At 33.9% G+C, this 20386-nt stretch overlaps 2 protein-coding genes across 5 annotated transcripts in view; one reads left to right on the forward strand and one right to left on the reverse strand.

Moving 5' to 3' along the window:
- Positions 1–449: 449 nt before the first annotated feature.
- Positions 450–14268, reverse strand: LOC128185829 (abl interactor 2-like). 4 transcript variants are annotated; one of them, XM_052855616.1, is made up of 9 exons: positions 14121–14268; positions 13216–13383; positions 12681–12869; positions 12279–12305; positions 7616–7850; positions 7064–7216; positions 6041–6097; positions 1131–1322; positions 450–694 (listed from the first exon to the last, which is right to left on the reverse strand). In XM_052855616.1, exons 1-9 carry the CDS (start codon positions 14235–14237, stop codon positions 531–533), a joined length of 1302 nt encoding a protein of 433 aa, XP_052711576.1. In that variant the 5' UTR covers positions 14238–14268; the 3' UTR covers positions 450–530. The 4 variants fall into 4 exon arrangements, with proteins under 4 accessions (XP_052711576.1, XP_052711496.1, XP_052711643.1 ...); XM_052855536.1 differs by having other exon boundaries at positions 6029–6097; XM_052855683.1 differs by lacking the exon at positions 12279–12305 and having other exon boundaries at positions 6029–6097.
- Positions 14269–14394: 126 nt separating this feature from the next.
- The window catches only part of LOC128185655 (protein timeless homolog), a 37760-nt gene continuing 31768 nt past the window's right edge, over positions 14395–20386 (forward strand). The window contains exons 1-3 of the mRNA XM_052855310.1: positions 14395–14603; positions 14768–14864; positions 15042–15195. Of these exons, the coding sequence (XP_052711270.1) occupies positions 14777–14864; positions 15042–15195 (242 nt within the window). The 5' untranslated portion in view covers positions 14395–14603; positions 14768–14776. The remainder of the gene's footprint in view (positions 14604–14767; positions 14865–15041; positions 15196–20386) is intronic.

Raw genomic sequence — 20386 nt, forward strand, 5'->3', positions numbered from 1 at the left:
ACAAGTAAATTTGTTTTGAAAGACATTTTTGTTGGAAAGAAATAATATTGTTCAAGATTATTAAGGACATTGGACACATTACACTGTATATGAACTGATAGTACACAGCTCCTTGATATTTAACACAGGAGAAACCATGGAGCTAACAAGATCTGTTCATCTTTTACATTGCTTAATACCTTTAAATTTTCTGTTTGGTAAATTCTTTTAAAAAAAACAACAACAACAATAACAACAAGACGGTTTATGTTATACAAATTTTGTTTTAATATTTTCAGGTTTATGGTAAATTATACATTGTACAGTACATAGAAATAAACAATATATACATGAAGACTACTATTTCTGAATTGAATATGAAATCATGATGAGATTAACAGTTCTGTCAATGCTGATTTAGTAAAATGCTACATTAATGAATGAATTTGAATGTGTTTGCAAAGTACAAGTATATTTGAGAGTTAATGCTTAACTTGTAAATACATGTAGTACATGTACATATAAAATGGAGATTTCCTATCGCTGTCTAATCACATGCAGGGTTCAACATAGTTTCCAGGAAACAGTCCCGTGAGTCCATTCAACACTCCTTCATACCAGCCATCGTCGTTTTTCTTCAAGACGTAGATAACGGAATTCTCAAAGAAAGAGAGTTCGTCCTCTTTTTCGGCATTATAGTCATAAATTGCTATAACTGGTAAAGAAACAATGCATGTTAATTAGAATCGGAAAAATCAATGAATAGAGTTTTAATCAAGCAAAATAGGATATTAGTATTACAGTACAAAATTACTGTAAAAACTCAAGCATTGTTCATATTGTAAATCCTGTCTTTGTCCTAAAGGGTACTGATTTATCCTTTAAATCGAGTTTTTATGCAATTTCTCTTTAAGTATATCAAAAATGGTAAATCTGTATTTTTCCAAACAAATTTATAATTTGCAGTTTTATTTTTTCCCAATGAAATGATATTAAACAAATTTTTGCCACTGAATTTTGATTACAGTTGAGAGAAAACTGCAAATTTACACTAAAAACAAGGCACAAAAAATCCAGTTACTGTTTACGTATCTGTGAAGAGTTCTACTTCTATTTTTGCATCTCTGTACAACAGTTCTCTGTGTTCTTACCTTTCTCCAGGTAATGTTCAGGTACCCAATCAGGCAGGGCAAAGTTTGGTCCAGTGGCAGCGTAGGGGTCCTCCTCCTGGCGGTATCCAATGTCATCACCGTCGTCTATAAACTCGGGGGGTGGGAGGGGGTGCTCCAGATAGGGTGGATACTGTTGGTTGTCCTGTGGGGGTGGAGGCAGAGGGGGTGAGGCTAAAATTAAAACCAGTTTCATCAATTTGAAAGTCAATATCTGAGTACATGTATTTCCTTATTTCGTATCTGCAAAGCAAAATTTCGCACCTTTAGATACAAAAAAAATATATATCTGCAAACAGGTTATAATTGATATATCTATAATTGTTGCTCAAAATGTTCATGAAAACATAAAAGAGACGTACTTTTTTGATAGTCAGCCATGTTAGGGCAAAGATTTGTTGTTGTTGTTAAGGTAGCATTTATTGTAATTGTACTGATCATAGTGATACTAATTATATGTACATAAAAAAAAGTTGGTTTTACATATAACCTAAAATTTTATAAAACCCAACATGGAATTTAAATAATTTATACACGTATTAAAGGTTGTTAGAATGACATGACTATCACCAAGAGCTTTAGTTTGCTCAGTGTGTGTTTTATATAATTATCAGTAAGGGAAAGCAACAAATTGCATGAAAAATGGCAAAATCCCTCTTCCGTTGTAAAGTTTAATAATGCATTTGTTCAAGTGTGTCAGCTTATGATTTGAGGAGCTTAATACACAAAAAATGATAGGATTAAATGATAAAATATACTCAAGGCATGAATAAATAGAGAGAGCAATATTAAAGTTTGAGAAAAAAAAAATACAGTATGCATGTATGTTTTGTATATTCAAAACTTTAGGATATATATGGTGACTGAATATATTAACATTTAATCAAAGGTTACATTTGGGGAAAAAAGTTTGAAACTCATGAATATATACCAGTACCAGGGTTACCAGAATAAAGGTTGGTTTATGACATTTATGATGTTATGTAAATGCATTGTAAATTTTAAATACTGTTACATCACAAGTAATACTCCAATGTATAACTCTGATGATATATAATCTATAGCAAGAAGTCATTGGAGAAAAGTAGATACCAATATTGGCTAGAAAAAAAAAATCTATAAAATAATGTTGACATAAAGTAGTTATTCAAGAAAAATTATAATGCAACCTTTACATCTGTTTTCTTAGAGTAATCTATTGTAAATTCGGAGTTCATGCTCTGATATAAATTTCAAAATTAGCAAGAGGCCCAGGGGCCACATCACTCACCTGAGCAACAACATAGCCTTAACTCTTATCAAGTATCAAAATCCAAATATCTTGATAAATAAGTACAGTGGATCTTGCACAAGAGTTAAAAAAAATCTGCAGATTTTCATCCACATTTTTATGGTAAATACCAAGCCATTTTTGTTGTTTAAGTATTTGTGAAAAGATTTTTCTCTATTCCTATTTAAAAACCCCCTGCTTCATGCCCCCCCCCCCTTTTCTTCATAGAACTAAATTATATTCTGTACAACATGTGCTTTCACACAAGTTACAACTTTTTAGGCTAAATGCTTGTCCAGAGGATTTTATCGATATTTTCCTATGTTAAAATTCGCCCCCCACCTTACCCCTGGGGACCATGATTTGAACAAACTTGAATCTACACTACCTGAAGATGCTTTCATACAAGTTATTACTTTTCTGGCTGAACGAATTTGAGAAAAAGATTTTTTCTATATATTCTTATGTAAAACTTGACCCCCCCTTCAATATACCACCCTACCCCTGGGAACCATGCTTTGAGCAAACTTGAATCTACACTACCTGAGGATGCTTCCACACAAGTTTGAGCCTTTGGCTCAGGTGAGCTAAAAATCCAGTATGATACTACATATAAAATGTTAAGTCAGTTATATTTATGCTAATTAATGCAGTTGGTATACCTAGACATGTTTATGTTTAAAAATGTTTTCTTAACACTGATCTTAAAACTTTTATTGTAAAATTTGACATTAATTCATCTGATTCTTAGGTAATTATGTCTATTCTTATCTAGTAGAGATGTATATCCCAGTGTTTATTACAGTAATAAAAGGAGTAAATTTGCTGAACATTAAACTGCATGAGGAACAACATGTATTAAGGTGAAATGGGAAACCTCCATGTTGTGACTCCTAGCACAAAAAAAAAACAACAATAAATTTAAGTGTAATTTTATAAATGTTCTTTCAAAAAATTGTTACCTAACAGCATAGCACAATGGGTTAGAGCATTTACTACGAATCTGTACGTCATGTGTTGGAATCCCACTGGGGCTTTTATATTTTTATGAAAAATTTTATAAACATATTTCTTGGTCTAATATTGTAAAATTTAAAAATTCTAAATCAATGAAAAAGTTTTGATTTCAATGTATTTGATCCACATTAATATCAACATAATTTATGGCCATACCACCTTAATTAGTGTTGTGTAATTGATGTGTATCTTGCAGAATTATAAGATTTAATGTATATGCCTGTAATAATCTTTTTGATTACCATATTAAACCTAATGGATTTTTTTCAAACCAAGACCATACAAATACATGTATTGTAATTTCTCCATTAGTATGCATACATCAATATCTAATGGACCGATGCTAACAATCAGAGCATGTGTCTATGTGAGTACTAGCCTCTATTAGTGAGTACATGTAAAACTAAATGTATAACATATTACATGTATGTGTCTATACGTATAAACTACATGTATAACATACATGGGTGTCTATACATGTAAATGTATAACATATTACATGTATGTGTCTATACGTATAAACTACATGCATAACATACATGGGTGTCTATACATGTAAACTACAGGTAACTCTCGATGGCTCGAACTTCGATCGCTCGAAGTTCTCGATCGCTCGAAGTGAGTCTAGGGTCCCGATTTTTTCCCCTATATAACTAAGCAAATTTACTCTTGATTTCTCGAACTCTTGATCTCTCGAAACCCTTGATTTCTCAAAGTCAAACTGCAGTCCCGTTGCTCATAAACGTATAGTTTATGAGCAACGGGACTGCAGTTTGACTTCGAGAAAGAAGTCAAACTGCAGTCCCGTTGCTCATAAACTATACGTTTATGAGCAACGGGACTGCAGTTTGACTTCGAGAAATCAAGGGTTTCGAGAGATCAAGAGTTCGAGAAATCAAGAGCAAATTTACTCTTGATTTCTCGAACTCTTGATCTCTCGAAACCCTTGATTTCTCGAAGTCAAACTGCAGTCCCGTTGCTCATAAACTATATGTTTATGAGCAACGGGACTGCAGTTTGACTTTGAGAAATCAAGGGTTTCGAGAGATCAAGAGTTCGAGAAATCAAGAGTAAATTTGCTTAGTTATATAGGGGAAAAAATCGGGACCCTAGACTCACTTCGAGCGATCGAAGTTCGAGTCATCGAGAGTTACCTGTAGTTTACATGTATAGACACCCATGTATGTTATACATGTAGTTTATACGTATAGTTTATTACTTTCGATACCTCGAAGTCGCCGTGTTATCAAAGAGCTATACCTAATTAACACCTACTTGGTCATTTAAATGGCCCCAGGCGTTAGACGCGGGACCCGTGTCAGAGGTTGTTTATTCATGCGACACTTGTCCTACAAGTTGATAATTGTTTGATGATTGACCATACCAATACCCAATCTATAATTAACACCAACCGTTTTACGAAAATTTGGAGACCCAATGAATTGAGAAATTAATTGAGACGAAACAATAATATAAAGCCATTGTCAAATTTTAGAATTATAAAACTGTAAAAATTATGCTAAACAGCATCATTGTCATTATAATGATTATTGCTGAACAAGTTACAGCTGGGGAAGGACCCGTACAGTGGGAACAATGGATGGTATACTCAGAACTTTATCACATTTATGACATGTTGATCGTCTTGAAGTCCAGTAGTACTTAACAATCTGGTATTAATATTTTGCTTGAAATAAATAATTATGATGAATTTATTCAATAATTGTTTGCATTAAGTTTTCAAAACATCCTGTTCTGTATATTTTACTGAAAAGAAAACGTTGTTTAAGCACGTGCGTAAGGTTAGCACTAAATAAATGGCTTAATCATAACATCCGGTAAGACTAATTTTAAAACCCGTCGGTCAACCCGGAAAGTTCCGAACTCTTGAAAACTCGAACTCTTGAAACCTCGAAGTTTATCCTCGGTCCCATGGACTTCGAGCTATCGAGAGTTACCTGTACATGTACAGACACACACATGTATGTGTCTATGTATATGTAAAATACACATTCTCCATTAATACACATTCCTACAGAAGGTAAATGTATTTTTTTTTAACTACTGGCAGCACAATTTTTTTTCTACATTTTAAATTTTATATATGTAATATATGTAATCTCAATCTATCCTAGCTAACTGCTGAATCTAAAATTAATGTAAAAAAGAAAAACTCTAATATAAAACAAATGTCACTATATATTAAGTCCCTTTGTTACTTCAATAGTCAGCATATCAGGATTCTCTGAAACTAAAATGAACTGTAAAATCACAAACATGAGGGGAATAAACCTGAGTTTAATGAAGAAAAAAAATTCAGTTTTATTGAACTGATTATCTTTTAATTTTGTACAGAAAAAAATTGACTGAATATGAAAATATGAACCTTGTAATTATCAAAATAAAAGACATCTATTCATTCACCTCAAACTGTAAGTGATTTTCCAGTACCTATTAAACCAAACACAGATCAGTTTTGTTGATGAAGAGATGAAGCAAACCACCTCAAAGCGAAACAACAAGCCAAAGCAGTGATGTGCTAGGGAAAAGAGGCTGGTGAGGGAAAAAAAAGGGCAGGAAAAAGCATGCAAACCTTCCAGAATACCATTGGGCACTTCCACTCCTTGCTGAACCTCGGGTGAGGGGGGTGGTGGTAAGTTGTCTGAAATAAGACCACAACATCAACACATGCTAAGCTCAGCCATGACCATGCTCCTCTCTCCTTTCTTTGTATAGAGAGAGAGAGCTCACTGACTGCAGGACAAGGGTTGACAAAAAGCATTGACAAGAGCTGGACTCCAAAAACTAATTTACAGCAAACTGATTTAATTTGTGATTTTATTCAGGCAGTTTAAGTCTTATTTACGCTGTCATTAAATAAAATGTTTTTCTTTTTTATATTCTGTTTTTTTTGGTGATGGGGGGGGGGGGGGGCATAATGGGCATCTTTTGAATAGAAAGAACTGCTACAAGCTCTTCCCTAGTAAACATAAACTTACAGTATCAAATTTGTTAAAGAAGTACCTTTTATTATTGTTCATGTCAATAAAGTTTAAATATCTGTTGGGTTTTTTTTTTAATCATCAGATGGTTAATGACAGCAACATTCACTTGAAGCATTTTTGCCAAATAGACAGTACATACTTGGGAATGCCATTAGAAATTTAAATTTAAATGTACCATAGTTAAATTATTACTCAAAAGTTTTATGGGCAATGACATTTTTTTTTTACATGCAAATAACATAACAGTTAGAGAAACAGTACACATGTAAAGACATCTTTGGACCTGTCAATAAATGTCTTATTATCAACATCAAGCATAAAATAAAAATCAAAAGCAAAATATTTTCATACGCATACCAGGTACACATCAACTGCTTAAAATTTGAAAATAATGGTTACAGATTTATTCTTTTCAACGTTATACATATCATTATCAGAAAATTCAAATCTATCAATATAAAATTAAACTAAAAACAATCTCTGTAATGAATTCTGTTTACAAAGAAAGATTTAAGCATAACAACTCTGTGTACAATAAAGCTGCCGTGGCTATTGTAATAAACTGCTTTAAAAAACTGTTTTACAACATACATGTTTGTATGGTAACAGACCACCAGACTTACCGACAGCGGACTGTGACATTCGACCAGACCCTGGGTGTGACATGGGCGTGGCCATTCCTACCGGTGGGGGTGGAGCAGGAGCAGGGGGTGGGGCCATGGAAGGCGCCATCATCTGACCATAATTACTTCCTCTTGTCGAAGATCGAGACTGACCTGGAGAATGTTAAATAAATATTTATTGTAATTCATTTAAACTATTAATCTAATGGGTGCAAAGCTCATACACTGCATGAATTAAAGTAATCACAGGCTATTTTGTTCACAATATTGTAGGACGCTAAATTTACCATGACCTGTTCCAGGTTTCAAAGAATAATTTGGATTCATTTTAATTGCAATTCATTATATTGCTTAGTTTATTTTATGTTTCAAGACTTATGAAGAATGAAATTAACCCTGCTGATGTAAGCACAAATTTGTCATAAGCATTTTCGCTACACCCTGTAACCTCATACATGTATTTAATGTACTTTACATGAATTCTGTTTCAACTTTAAATCACACTTCATTTATATATGGTTTACACATATTCAAATTTTCCATTACATGTACCTGGTAGCCCTGTGGTCTGAACAGTGTAACTATTAGGTCCAGGTCCGTACTGTGAGGGGACCGAGGGGACCGAGGGTGGGGCCACAGGAGGGGCAGGGGTTCTGTAGTGACTCCCAGCATTCCTCCCCATGGTGCCCCCAGCACGGTTCATTGGGGGTGTGGGGGGATGCGACGTCGGAGCCTGGGAGGATGAGCTGCTACTGATAGAGGGGCTTCGAGCAGGTTTGGTACTACCCTGTTTGTAAAACAGAATATGAAATTATCATAAAACCGAAAATTCACATTTAAAAATTGTGAAAAAGATGATGATTTATCATCATCAGCAAAAAAGTCAATCCAAATGATGAGATAATGAAAATGAGTTCTGTTACCTCTAATGCTGGTAAATAGACTCTTATATTCCTTTATTAGGTATTCAATGATAACTGCATGCTCATATTCAATGCTCATTCTGTTTATTTTGGCAATTTCATCAGATGATTATTAATAAACTTAAAACAGTCGATAATAATGGATTGAATTTTTTCATTCAAAATGCGTTTTGAACTAAAATCTATCAGAATGCTACTGTAAAGTACAGTTTACAAAATTTCATAACACCAATCGATTAATTAACGCTGGAAAAAAAAATTGTTTTAAAAATCAACTGATATGATAAAGAAATTCAAATGTACCTATGAAATGTTAGCAAAAATTATTTAAAATTTTAGGTTATTCTCAAATAAAGAGTTCTGTTGTTAAACATACATGAGAAATACACTATTGTATGTTATCATACATCATGGTAAAACTAAAAGACATATTAATATGAATTTCCCTTGACCACTCTAGTCTATATACAGTTATACATGAATATTTGTATCTACATGTATTTTTCTACCTACAGACTATACAGCTTACTCCACTTATATTGAAATCGCTTATTTTGAAATTCCGCTTATTTTGAAATAGAAATAAATCCCCAGTTTTAGCGTCTCATATTCTTTGCATTAAATTTACGGTTATAATGAAATCGGCTATTTTGAAATATCGCTTATATTGAAGTCACTGATCGGTCCCCAGAGGTGATAATGAGTTGTTTTCATAACGGTTATATTGAAGTACTCTCTGGCGGCTGTCGTCACGGTTGGTGACAGTAATTATGACTGACCGGTTGATATACAAAGGTGTTAATTGATAAGTTCTCACCTTATGTGTTTTTATACTGCTTTTAAAAAATAAATTTATTCACTGTTGAATTCTTTCATTCCACGGACGTATTGATCAGTTGTTGATGCTAGACGTAAAATGGGAACTCCAAAAAATAGAAAAACTTTATCTTTAGATACTAAGAACGAGCTTGTTATGGCAATTGACAAGAAAGAAAAGCCTAAATCTGAAATAGCCAAGGATTTTGGGATTAATCCAAGTACGCTGACGATGATTTATAAGCAGCGTTCAGCAGTGATTGAAGCATTCAAAAATTTTTGCATACCTGCAGGAAATCGAACTTTTTATTGACAATGAATGCAACAAAAAGAAACAAACAAAACTACATGTAACTGATTTTTTCAATTAAACTTTCAAAGACTATCATCCCATGTTTAATACATGTATCTGTTAGATAAACGATGATTAAACTAATGTGTTCGGGTTTGATCTTCTTTATTTAAGATCGGGATTGAACTTTTACAAAATGGCGGCTTCATGTCAGTCGATTTCGGTTATATTGAATTACGGATATATTGAAATAATTTGAATGGTCCCCTGAATTTCAATATATCCGGAGTAGGCTGTATATAACCAGGTCTAGGAAGTTATTCTACAAGCACCTTAACATTCACCGAATAGCAGTATATCAATACATGTATTAGATATGGAATAAAATATAATATACTTCAAGTTAAATTACGCGGGGGTTTTAAGGAAGCATATGGGCAATTTAGCGTCTTAATTTGACTGTTATATTCAAAATCGTGAAATTAAATAACTATTTTAAATACGATCAAAAACTTAGTATTATCCTTTGAAATAGATGTCAGTGCAATAAAATCGGGTAGTACATTACTGCCACATTGGTGCATTATCACGTGACAACTATAAATAGCTTACGTATATTTCTTAACATAAAATGAGATAGAACAACACTACCCCGCAGTTTCCAAAATAAAATAAACATACCAAGTGAAGGCAAAACATCTCAGTTTAATCAAAACTGCTGCTAGAATCCTATGTTTTTCTTAATTCAATAGTTATTCATCCAGTTCTCGTAAAACCTTCCCAACTTTAATAAAGTTTGTACGGAAAACGGCAAGTTGCATCAAAACAACACACAACATGGGATTCTAGCAGCACTTTTCAATTTAAGCATTGATCAAACTAACGATACATATAAAATTCCAAGTTCAATATATGTGGGGTAGTGTTGTTCTAGTCGGATTTTTATATCGTAAACAACGACAGAGGAAAGCCTGGCCGAGAAATAAAAGCAAATTTACATACCTTCTAGCGAATGATTGATAAAACTATTATCTCTCCCAGTATTCTTATGTTCCATTTTCAATAAATCACACCACAATATTTTATTAGAGTTCTTAGATTAGTTATATTTTGAATATGTTTACAATGCTTTCCGATCAAATTCACACGACATTCAACTTTTAGTCATGACGTCATCAATGTGTAAATCTACGTAATACAAACTAATTTCTGAAAAAAAAATGAACTTCAGTTTTTTTTATTTGCTTTTGGTCTACGTTTCGTTGCTTAGGTAATTGAATATGTACATAATAACTAAGATTTGTGATTTCATGAAATTACATGTAACTCAGAATCCATATGCTTCCTTAACACCCCCGCGTACTGTTTATTTATTTAATAAATTGGTTTAAGGTGGAGTCTGGAGTATGTTCAAATTAATTCTTCACACAAATACTACAAAAGCAGTGCTGTCTAAGGCTGTGTGGTGAAGAGAACATTTTGATGCCCTGTGACTTTTTTTGTTTTGTTTTTCTTTTTTGGTGCTCCAATTTGAAATTATGGATTTCGATTTGCAGTCAAATTTTATTTTACACAAACATATATATAAAATGGCAGCAATCGGTAATTAGATGCATCACAATACATGTACTATATTTTCCCAACTAAAGAAGGTGAAAAAGACAGTATCGGTTCTACAACTTTGCTGTGTAAACTTTGATTTATCATAATATTAGTTTCATTTCTGTAAAACACTTGTACATGTATAATAAGAATCAATGATGAACTAAAAGAAAGTTAAATAAATGAACTAAAATGAACCAAGTACATGTATTTTAATTGAAATTTAACTAGCCCATGGGTATTTGAGCTCTTCTTTCACAAACATTCATTCAGTATTACATGAATTTAGATACTAGTACATGTACTTATTGATAGTTGAAAAAAAAATTGAAATCTTCATGTATTGTATTTCACTTCCTGCACACTAGGACATTACAAAACAATATAAAGTTTAACAAAAAAATAAATAAAACCGCCAGTAAAAATTGTATAAATATAAACACAATAACAACATAAGTTTCAAGCACTTATCAATAAAAGAAATCTGATCAAATTCATACAAAAAATCTGCCCATAAACTGGCTGTAAAGGAACCAGTGTTCTAATTTACTGCCTCTAAACATTAACACCTGTAAAGCCTCTAAACATTAACACCTGTAAACAAATCTGACAGATGTACAAATGATTTGATGTAAAAGTAACCATGAGCAGACACCCAGGTGTATTGATATTTTTTACATGTACCTAGAATTGTAATATTTCAACTGCCGTAACTTTGTAGAAAATACTTTTTATTTCACAAATTCAGCTAAATCTTTCAAAAAGTAAAGGATTAAAAAAGTTACTGTTACCAACGGCTATCTATTTTACTGAGAAGTTAAATCTTGTAAAAATACTTTTATTTTATTTATAATTTACATCCCATTAATCTATACCATTTGTATACATGTATGTTTAAGCAATAAAATATATTCAAACAATCTATACCTGATTAACCAACCTAAGCAAAAACAAGATGCCTATATTTTGTTATGTTATTTCCTTTTTAAATATAAATGAATTGACCATAATACGCTTGTATTTGGTGTCTATAACAGTCACTTAATGGGTCTGGGAGAGGTTTTTTTCAACCTTTTTAAGAATTCTATGATGCATACACATTTTTTACCTAGTTAATAAAAATTTCAAATTGACATTTATCTTTCAAATTGCTGAACTTTTATTCCTATTCCTCCTCAAATCAACTACTACATGTACCCTGTTGTAAATGCAGTGTAACAAAATCAAGCTGTACCGAGCACTGTAAACCAACTTTTATATGCAGCTTATCTATTTCACAATTCACCTGTAATAAACTAGTTCTGCAGCAATTAGTTTTTGCCATAGATCCTTCATACATGAACTTTAACAAAAATCAAGACTGGGGGTGAGAAATATTTGCGATTAGGACGTTATCTCGAAATAATATGAAATTTTTTCTCTCACAAATCTCGTGGAATTTTCACAACAAACCAATTAAAGATGGTTTACAGTATGCAGTAGTGACATTTAGGAGCATGCAGTGAGTGAAAATTGTGAGCTACCACACCCAGGGTCAGGTATTTGAATCAAACTACACCGAACATAAACACTACCATGTTACCTTGAGCATTAAACCCGGTTCTTGTACCTGGAAAGAGATCTATAGTACAACACACAGATACATGCAAAACAATGATATCCAATACATGTGTACTGCTAAAGACATCACAAGGCAATAGTGCATGCTATGTACATAGGAGTCTCTTTTTCAAATGGTATGACATGAATCTTCTTTTACCAACACAATCAAAACATAGAAGGGTGAACTTTGTTAAACATTCAGATATTAAGGTTATATTTTCACAGTTAACTTGTGATCATGCTTAGAAATGAGAGCTAGAGGATTTAATAGGGCAAGCTACATGTACACGAAGATCATATTGACCTTGATTTAAAAAAAAAACAACAAAAAATGTAACTGTCATCATTGGAGGTCATAGGTCAACTAAGGTCAACCACTTACCCTGACCCCGTGACCTAATTCATCCAGACTGGCGTAATCTATGGGTTTGCGCTGGTATTTTGTGGGTTTCTCTGCTTGCTCTGGAAAGATGATGCCATTCTTGACTCCAGTCGGCCTGGTAGAGCTCCTGTTGGTTGTCAGGACCCCGATTTCTCTCCTTGCCACCTTCTCTTTGTGAATATTTACTGTCTGTAAAACAAAACATTTCATAGAAGTACTGAGTCAAGACTTGCATCTCTGTATCCTCATAACGTCGGAAGACAAGCAACATGAGAATTGTTTTGCAAGTCGGTTTGCTTTGGTTGCAGCACTAAAAATATCATCAAAACTGTTTTAATGCAGTTTTAATTGTTTGTCTGTGTAATTCTACAACAGGTTTACTTTTATAATCATCCAATCAGTTAAAGTTCTTCAATCCTCTAAAAATCTATACCCTTTAAAATTAAAATGCATACAATCTTAGCATACTTTTGCTATGACAAATAAGCCAAAACATTTCTGATCCTTAAGAGTTGAGAACATGTGAATACTGCACCTGTGCCAAGTAGTTGACTCCCGATTCCATTTCTGCCAGCTGACTCTGCTGAAGGTCAAGCAGCTTGAGGAAGTTAGTGGCCAAACTGTTGATCTGGTAGGCTACACTGGCCAGAGAGTGTGTGGTGTAGTTCTTGGTTTCCTCCAAAGCAGCACGCTTGTCTGTAGCCTTAAAACAAAGGAAAAAAATGGCAGTCATTATCAAGCATCTATGCATTCTTTAAAGTCAGGTCACAAATGCAGAAAGATGTGACAATCCTATGGGTGTCAAATTATGATTTTTGTGTTTCATAAGACATTGGATGAAAACACAAACATGTAATGGCTTCTGTGTTTAGCGATACTCTAAGTCTGAGTGACACTTTACACTCCTTTTTATTCAAGGTGTAAAATATCTAATTATTGAATATTTACATAGAGCAGGACTTGCATGCACATACTATGCTGCTGCTATACCAAGAAATACTTAGATAATACTGTATATGATATGCATATTAAAATTCTGCAAAAATGATACTCATAACCAAATTTCGAGAGAGAGAGAGAGAGAGAGAGAGAGAGAGAGAGAGAGAGAAATAGATAGATAGAGAGAGAGAGAGAGAGAGAGAGAGAGAGAGAGAGAGAGAGAGGGGGGGTCTTTGTGAAAAATGAAGATTTGAAAATAATGGTTTAAAAAAATGCTGATGCTATTTACTACACTTCAGTATGAAACACATGGTTGTAACACACCAACATCCTGGCAATTCAAGTTACTATGACTTAGAAGAGATAAACCAAAAAAATTCATAATAAAATCAGTAAACAGCTAGCATCAATTGAAAACATCCTGAAATTGGGTGTTAACATCTCATTTTGGTGATACATATATTCAAAAACAGTGGCAGTATGATCTTGACAATGTTTCACCTGAACATAATTATCCCGACAATACTGAGCTACTTTCTCCAGATTTTTGTAACTATCTTGAAGATGCTGGCGTCCATCGGGGATCTCTTGATCCATAAGCTGAGTTAATTCAGCCATCTTTCTGGCCCGAATTCTCTTCCTAAAGCGTCTGTAAAACGCAGATAACAATATTGATTTTCAATTATTTGAAGAGCGTTCCCGATGTAAAAATATATTATCTTAAAAGTTAAAGAAAACGTGTCAAACTGTACTAAGCAATTTGAATTACATAAATCATACCATAATATAACAAAATAAAGGTGACTGATTGAGAAACTTAATATATGAATTCTCAAGTGATCATAAATTGCTGCCATCGCGATCATTTATTTCTGACGGAGTAAAAGAGTTTTAATGAACTAGACTAACATTTCATTTCCCGCGATTTTTGTTTACGTTTTGTACAGGTGGATACATCAATGACAGGTTGAAATTAACAAAGAGGTAAAATAAAAGTATTTAGATTTAAGTATAATCACACGATGACACATTTTAAAACTTTTATATGGTTTTTGATATCCCGATCTTTTCTGATCTTCCTGTTCCGCTGCAGTATCATTATCTTCAGCGGCTTCAGCTATTATAGTAATACTGATATTGCATTGCAGTAACCGATCATGGTGATGCTAGTGGAACTACAGGCAACATGCAGTGCCCTTGGATACCAAGAAGGCAAGAAATATGTGAAAGAACCAGACTGTTTAGGTATGATATTCAATTTGAGATATACAGTACAACTCAATTATACAGAAACTTGATATTCCAAATTTACTGCTACAACAAAACTTAAAATACCATTTCCTGACCTGTTTAACAATTTACTGATGTAGAATTAATAGCAAATTCTTTTGTTTATCAATACCGGGAGTATTTCTTTTACAGAGACGGTCAAAGATCTTATTCGCTTCTTGAAAAGGGAAGATGAAACCTGTGACATAAGGAGACAGTTAGGGGAGGCCTGCATTTTGCAGAAAGATATTATTCCTATCCTGAAGCAGTACCACACTGACAGAGTCCTGTTTGAAGCTGTCATCAGGTAGGACTTGCAGGCACGTCTTTTAACCCCAAGGATACCCCAAGGAACCCCAATTATAGAATTTAATAACTATTAATACCTAGGGGGTCTCATTAGAGTGCAAGGGTCACCCTTGGTACCCCAAGGATACCCCACGGATACCCCAAGGAACCCCAAAGATGCCGAAATAATACAGATTTATAACTCTTGATACACCATAGAACCCAAAGGAACCTCAAGGATACCCTAATAATAAAAAATTTAAACTCTTGGTACCCCTGGGGACTCATTAGTATCCAAGACCCACCTCTAAACACCCCAGGGAATCCCATGGATATCCAAGGAACTCCAAGGATACCCTAATAATACAGATTTATAACTTCTGATACACCATAGAACCCAAAGGATACCATAATAATACAAAATTAAAACTCATGATACCCCTGGGGACTCATTGACTTTCCAGACACACCTGTGAGAACCACAGGGATATCCCAAGGAACTCCAAGAATACCCCAATAATACAGAATCATAATTCTTGATACACCATAGAACCCCAAAGATATCTCAAGGAACCCCAAAATTACCCCAAGGATACCCTAATAATACAAATTTAAAATTCTTGATACCCCTTGGGACTCATTGTTATCCCTTACACATCCTACAGATACTTCAAGGAACTCCAAGGATACCAGTACACCAGTAATTCAAATTTTATAATTTTTGATATCCCAAGGAACCCTAAGGATACCCTAATAACACAATTTTATATCTCTTGATACACCTTGGGGTCTTTTTGATATCCCAAACACCACAAGGTATCCCACGGAACCCCATGGATACCCCATGGAACTTAAAGGATACCTTTTTAATACAGATTCATAAAAATTGATACCACATAGAACCCAATGGAACCCCAAGGGGACTCATTGGTATCCCAGACTTACCTCTAAAAAGCCTAGGGAACCCCACGGAAATCCCAAGAAACTCTAAAAGAAACCCTAATAAAACAGACTTATAAATCTTAATACACCATAGAAAAGGATACCCTGATAATACAAATTTAAAACACTTGATAGGTCATCACTAGGTATCCGAAGGAACCCTATGGAACTCCAATGATACATCCATACATTTGTGACCTTTGATACATCAGGGCACTTAGTGTATACCATTAATACTCTGTGTAATTTGGTTCAATTGGAGACCATAATACATCATATGCTTTATATGCATTGTTTTTCAATGCCTATTTGTGACGACTTTATTTCCCAAATAACCTAAGATAAACTCATCTATGGTGACTTATTTTTGCGATCAACCTTAATCGACAACTGTGTTGTTCTTACACCTATAGGGCAAGAACTGATTCTTAGCAAGAAATATTTGTGAGGATGAGGTTCCCGGGACCTCTTGAAAAATTCTTTCCCGCAAGTAAAAGTTAAGTGCTTTGCAGTATTTGATAAACACACATGAAAAAAATGACATTCTCAAAAAAATGTCAACCCACAGAACCTTAAATATACTCTAATGTACTCGAACAACACTCCAATTGTATGGTATTTACATGTACCTAGTATTACCTCAGCCTGTGAACTCTCTGAAGATCCATGTGCACCTGCCAAAAAGCTGAAGTTAACAAAGAAGAAGAAGCCCTCCAGAAATGAGCATGAACTATTATCATCTGAGTCTTGTGTTTCGTTCAGTGAGGAAAGCCTTGAGAAGACAAAGCATCCATCAAAGAAGAAGAGGAAAATAAATGCGAGGAAAGCGTATCTATCATCTGATGATGACTCAGGGTCCTTAGAAGAGCATATTCAGCAGGCGATGCCACCGTCTTTTGAGACCACATCCAAGGATATTCCTGTCTGTGAACAACTTCCATCTCCAGGAAATTTTCTAACCCCTGATCAACAACTGAAAATTCTAGAAAAAACAACCATTCCACTGCAGACAATACCAACTGGTGACAAGACTAACGCATATTGTGTTAGGCCAAAAACAAAATTATTCCTGTTTCCTGTCGCCCGACCGACCCTATCTTTCACCCTCCGACCCTAAAAGTTTTTTTGTGATCATGGTGGTGATCGTTAACTTCGCCAGAATTTCCTCAGAAAGAGAAGTGAAGATGACCAAGTCTTCTTAGTTCATAATCATGTAAATTAACCTCATTGGCGAAAGAATGATAGAAAATTAATCTACAGACATTTTTACTGCATAAATATACCTTGTGGTGAATAACTTGCGACTATCTTACCTTCAGGGGTTATAAATATGGGTGATGCAACAACATTCTATATATTGGAAATTACAAAAACAATGTTTATTACTTTAAATCCTGATATTACAGTTAGTCAATAACCTGTTATTAGTTAATAACTGCAATAAATGTTAAAATTATCATAAAACTGCTTTCTATATTATCTTGAGAATTAAACAGATCCTCTACATAACGTACGGTAGTACGTGGGTCAAAGGGTTGGACTAATACCCCAAATACACGGAAGTACAGAGAGTGATTTAATTAATCATGTTGATGTTGACATTAGGCTAATACAATACAATAATATTTATCCAGAAAAGGATAAATACATTCATACACGTAGATTAAATTTTGCAAATGATATTAGTTTTTATTTTTGATTAAAAAATTAATCTCTATTTTTTTTTCTTTGCCTGTTGTTTTCTATACTTTACATGCATCAACAATACAAAGACCTTTGGAAATTTTAAATCATCTATTTACATACTGAACACTGGGAATATACATCTCTCTCATTATTACACACATGCTCCAAGTTTTTAAAAATAAAATATTTTTTAAAAATAAAAAAAATTTCCTACCTACCTACCCTAATTTTTTTGGTCAAGTGACAGGAAACAGGAATAATTTTTTTTTTTGGCCTTATCAACAATGGTCAGAACAACCTCAACCGTCAAAACAACATTCGATCAGCCTTTGCAGATGACTGTGGCATATGGGACACTAATTCTGGAAATACTGTTAACATACACTTCATGATGACAGAGCAAAACAGGCTAAAAGGTATCACACTGAAAAATGGAGTTTTCTGCATTGAAAAGCGGACTAAAAAAAATGGACAATCTTCAAAAATCTGGAAACCTCTCGAAATTCAGCTAACAGAAGAAAACTTATTCCAAATTCATCGATATTACACTAAGCACAAGGGAAATCATTCATACAGGAAAAGGGTAACATGTTTTGATTCTGTTCCATCCAAATTCAGGGAGAAAATCAACTTTGCTATTGTTGAATACTGCGGAGAATTTAAAGAAACAGCCATCGCTCATGGAAATGCCAAAGACAAAGAAGAAAAGTACATTAGGACTGACCCAGTTATCCTCCAAAAGGCATATGAACTTTCAAAGGAAAAGAAGACAACATTAGAAGTTATGGATATGATGGGCGAAAATGACTCCTTCCAGGCCCCCAGAAACTCTAAACAAATTCGAAACAAAAAATACAGAGAAACTTCCAAAGAATCACCATTAAAACCAGTAAATGTTGCAGATGAAATCTATCAAGTTTTATGCTCACTCCAGACATCTGACTTCATCCAGCAAGTTATCTTTACAAACAGCAAGAGACCTATTGTAATACTTTACAAGATGGACCAAATGAAAGACCTGAAGGCTAACTGCATTGGTGGAGGAAGCATCATAGGTATAGACAAAACTTTCAATTTGGGCTCCTGCTTTGTTTCCACATTGACGTACAAGCAAAAGGCTGTTATTCAAAGAGAAACCAGAGATCATCCAATAATGCTGGGACCTATGATGCTACATTTTGACAGTGACTACAACACATACTTCACTTTCCTTTCGCACATCAGACAGAAGATAGGAGATACAGACATCATAATTGGAAGTGACGAGGAGAAGGTGATCACCAAAGCCATTTCCAACACATTTCCAACTGCCACCCACCTCTTATGTACCAAACATATGAAAGACAATATACGCCGAAATCTACAGGACAAAATAGGATGCTCTAGGGAAGACCGCGAAAAAATAGTAAAGATTATATTTGGACCAAGTGGCATAGCCAAAAACAGTGATGATTCTATAACACTCAATACAAATGTGAACAACCTGCAGCCATTTTTCAAAAAGTATCCTCAATTCGAAACATACTTCAACCACAAAGTAATACATAACTTAATACACCATGTGATACAGCCAATCAACAATTCAATTATTCAGGAACTTTGGACAAACAACAATACAGAATCTATGAACAACAGAATGAAAATGCAGTGCGACTGGAAAACACAGAAAATGCCATCCCTAATCAACTCATTAGAAAAAATTACTTCTTCCCAAATGCGTGACTTGAGGAGGTCCGTGTATGGATTTGGAAACTATAAACTTTTGGCCAACTTTTCAAAATTTCGAATTTCTCCAGCAACTTGGGCAGCAAAGACTCCAACTGTGAAAGGAAAACTATTTCAGAAATTTCTTAATGCCAAAAAGGTTGAAAGTGAACATTTAGAATGCTCTAAATTTGACGAAAATTTCCAAATTCCAAAGATAAATAAGTTTGCCAAGAAACCAAACCAAAGAAGTCGTCCTCGAGCCGAAAGAACAGGATCGCATAAGAAGTTGAAAAAATGTTGAAAAAAAGTTCTGCCATACAGATGAGAGTGAATGAGGTGCGAAAACAAAATCAAAATCCGCGACACAAGTTTACACAACACTTAATACAACTCAAAGACAGTGACTGTGACAGTGACTTATTCATTTTGGATGAAATGAATTCAGGATGGAATTAACTCAAATATAATCTGATTTAGGCATTTTGATTTAAATTTTCTTTATGTCTTCTAAACATTCTTTGAAAGGGTGTCACATCTGCCACAAATTCAACGTCATATGTTCATTTGTAACTTCATCTTCTATATTTTTATTTTTTTGATGTTTTTTTTCAAAGACAGATAAAAATTCTTGATTACTTAATAATACAAACTTTATTTGCATTTATTTTGGGAAAATTTATGATAGTTTACTAATTGTCACTTATAGAGGACTTAAACAAAAAAATCTTATTTAAAACAAAGAAATGATGAAAGAAAAAAATAAACGATTATTACAGGTAAACACATGTGTTTTTTCACAGTCAGTTTAAATATATTATTGTATGATACTTTTGGAGGTTAATCTGTTTTTAAGATTATATCCATTAAAGCTTAGA

This window comes from Crassostrea angulata, chromosome 1 (genome assembly GCF_025612915.1).
Source record: "Crassostrea angulata isolate pt1a10 chromosome 1, ASM2561291v2, whole genome shotgun sequence".
Taxonomy (NCBI): Eukaryota; Metazoa; Mollusca; class Bivalvia; order Ostreida; family Ostreidae; genus Magallana; species Magallana angulata.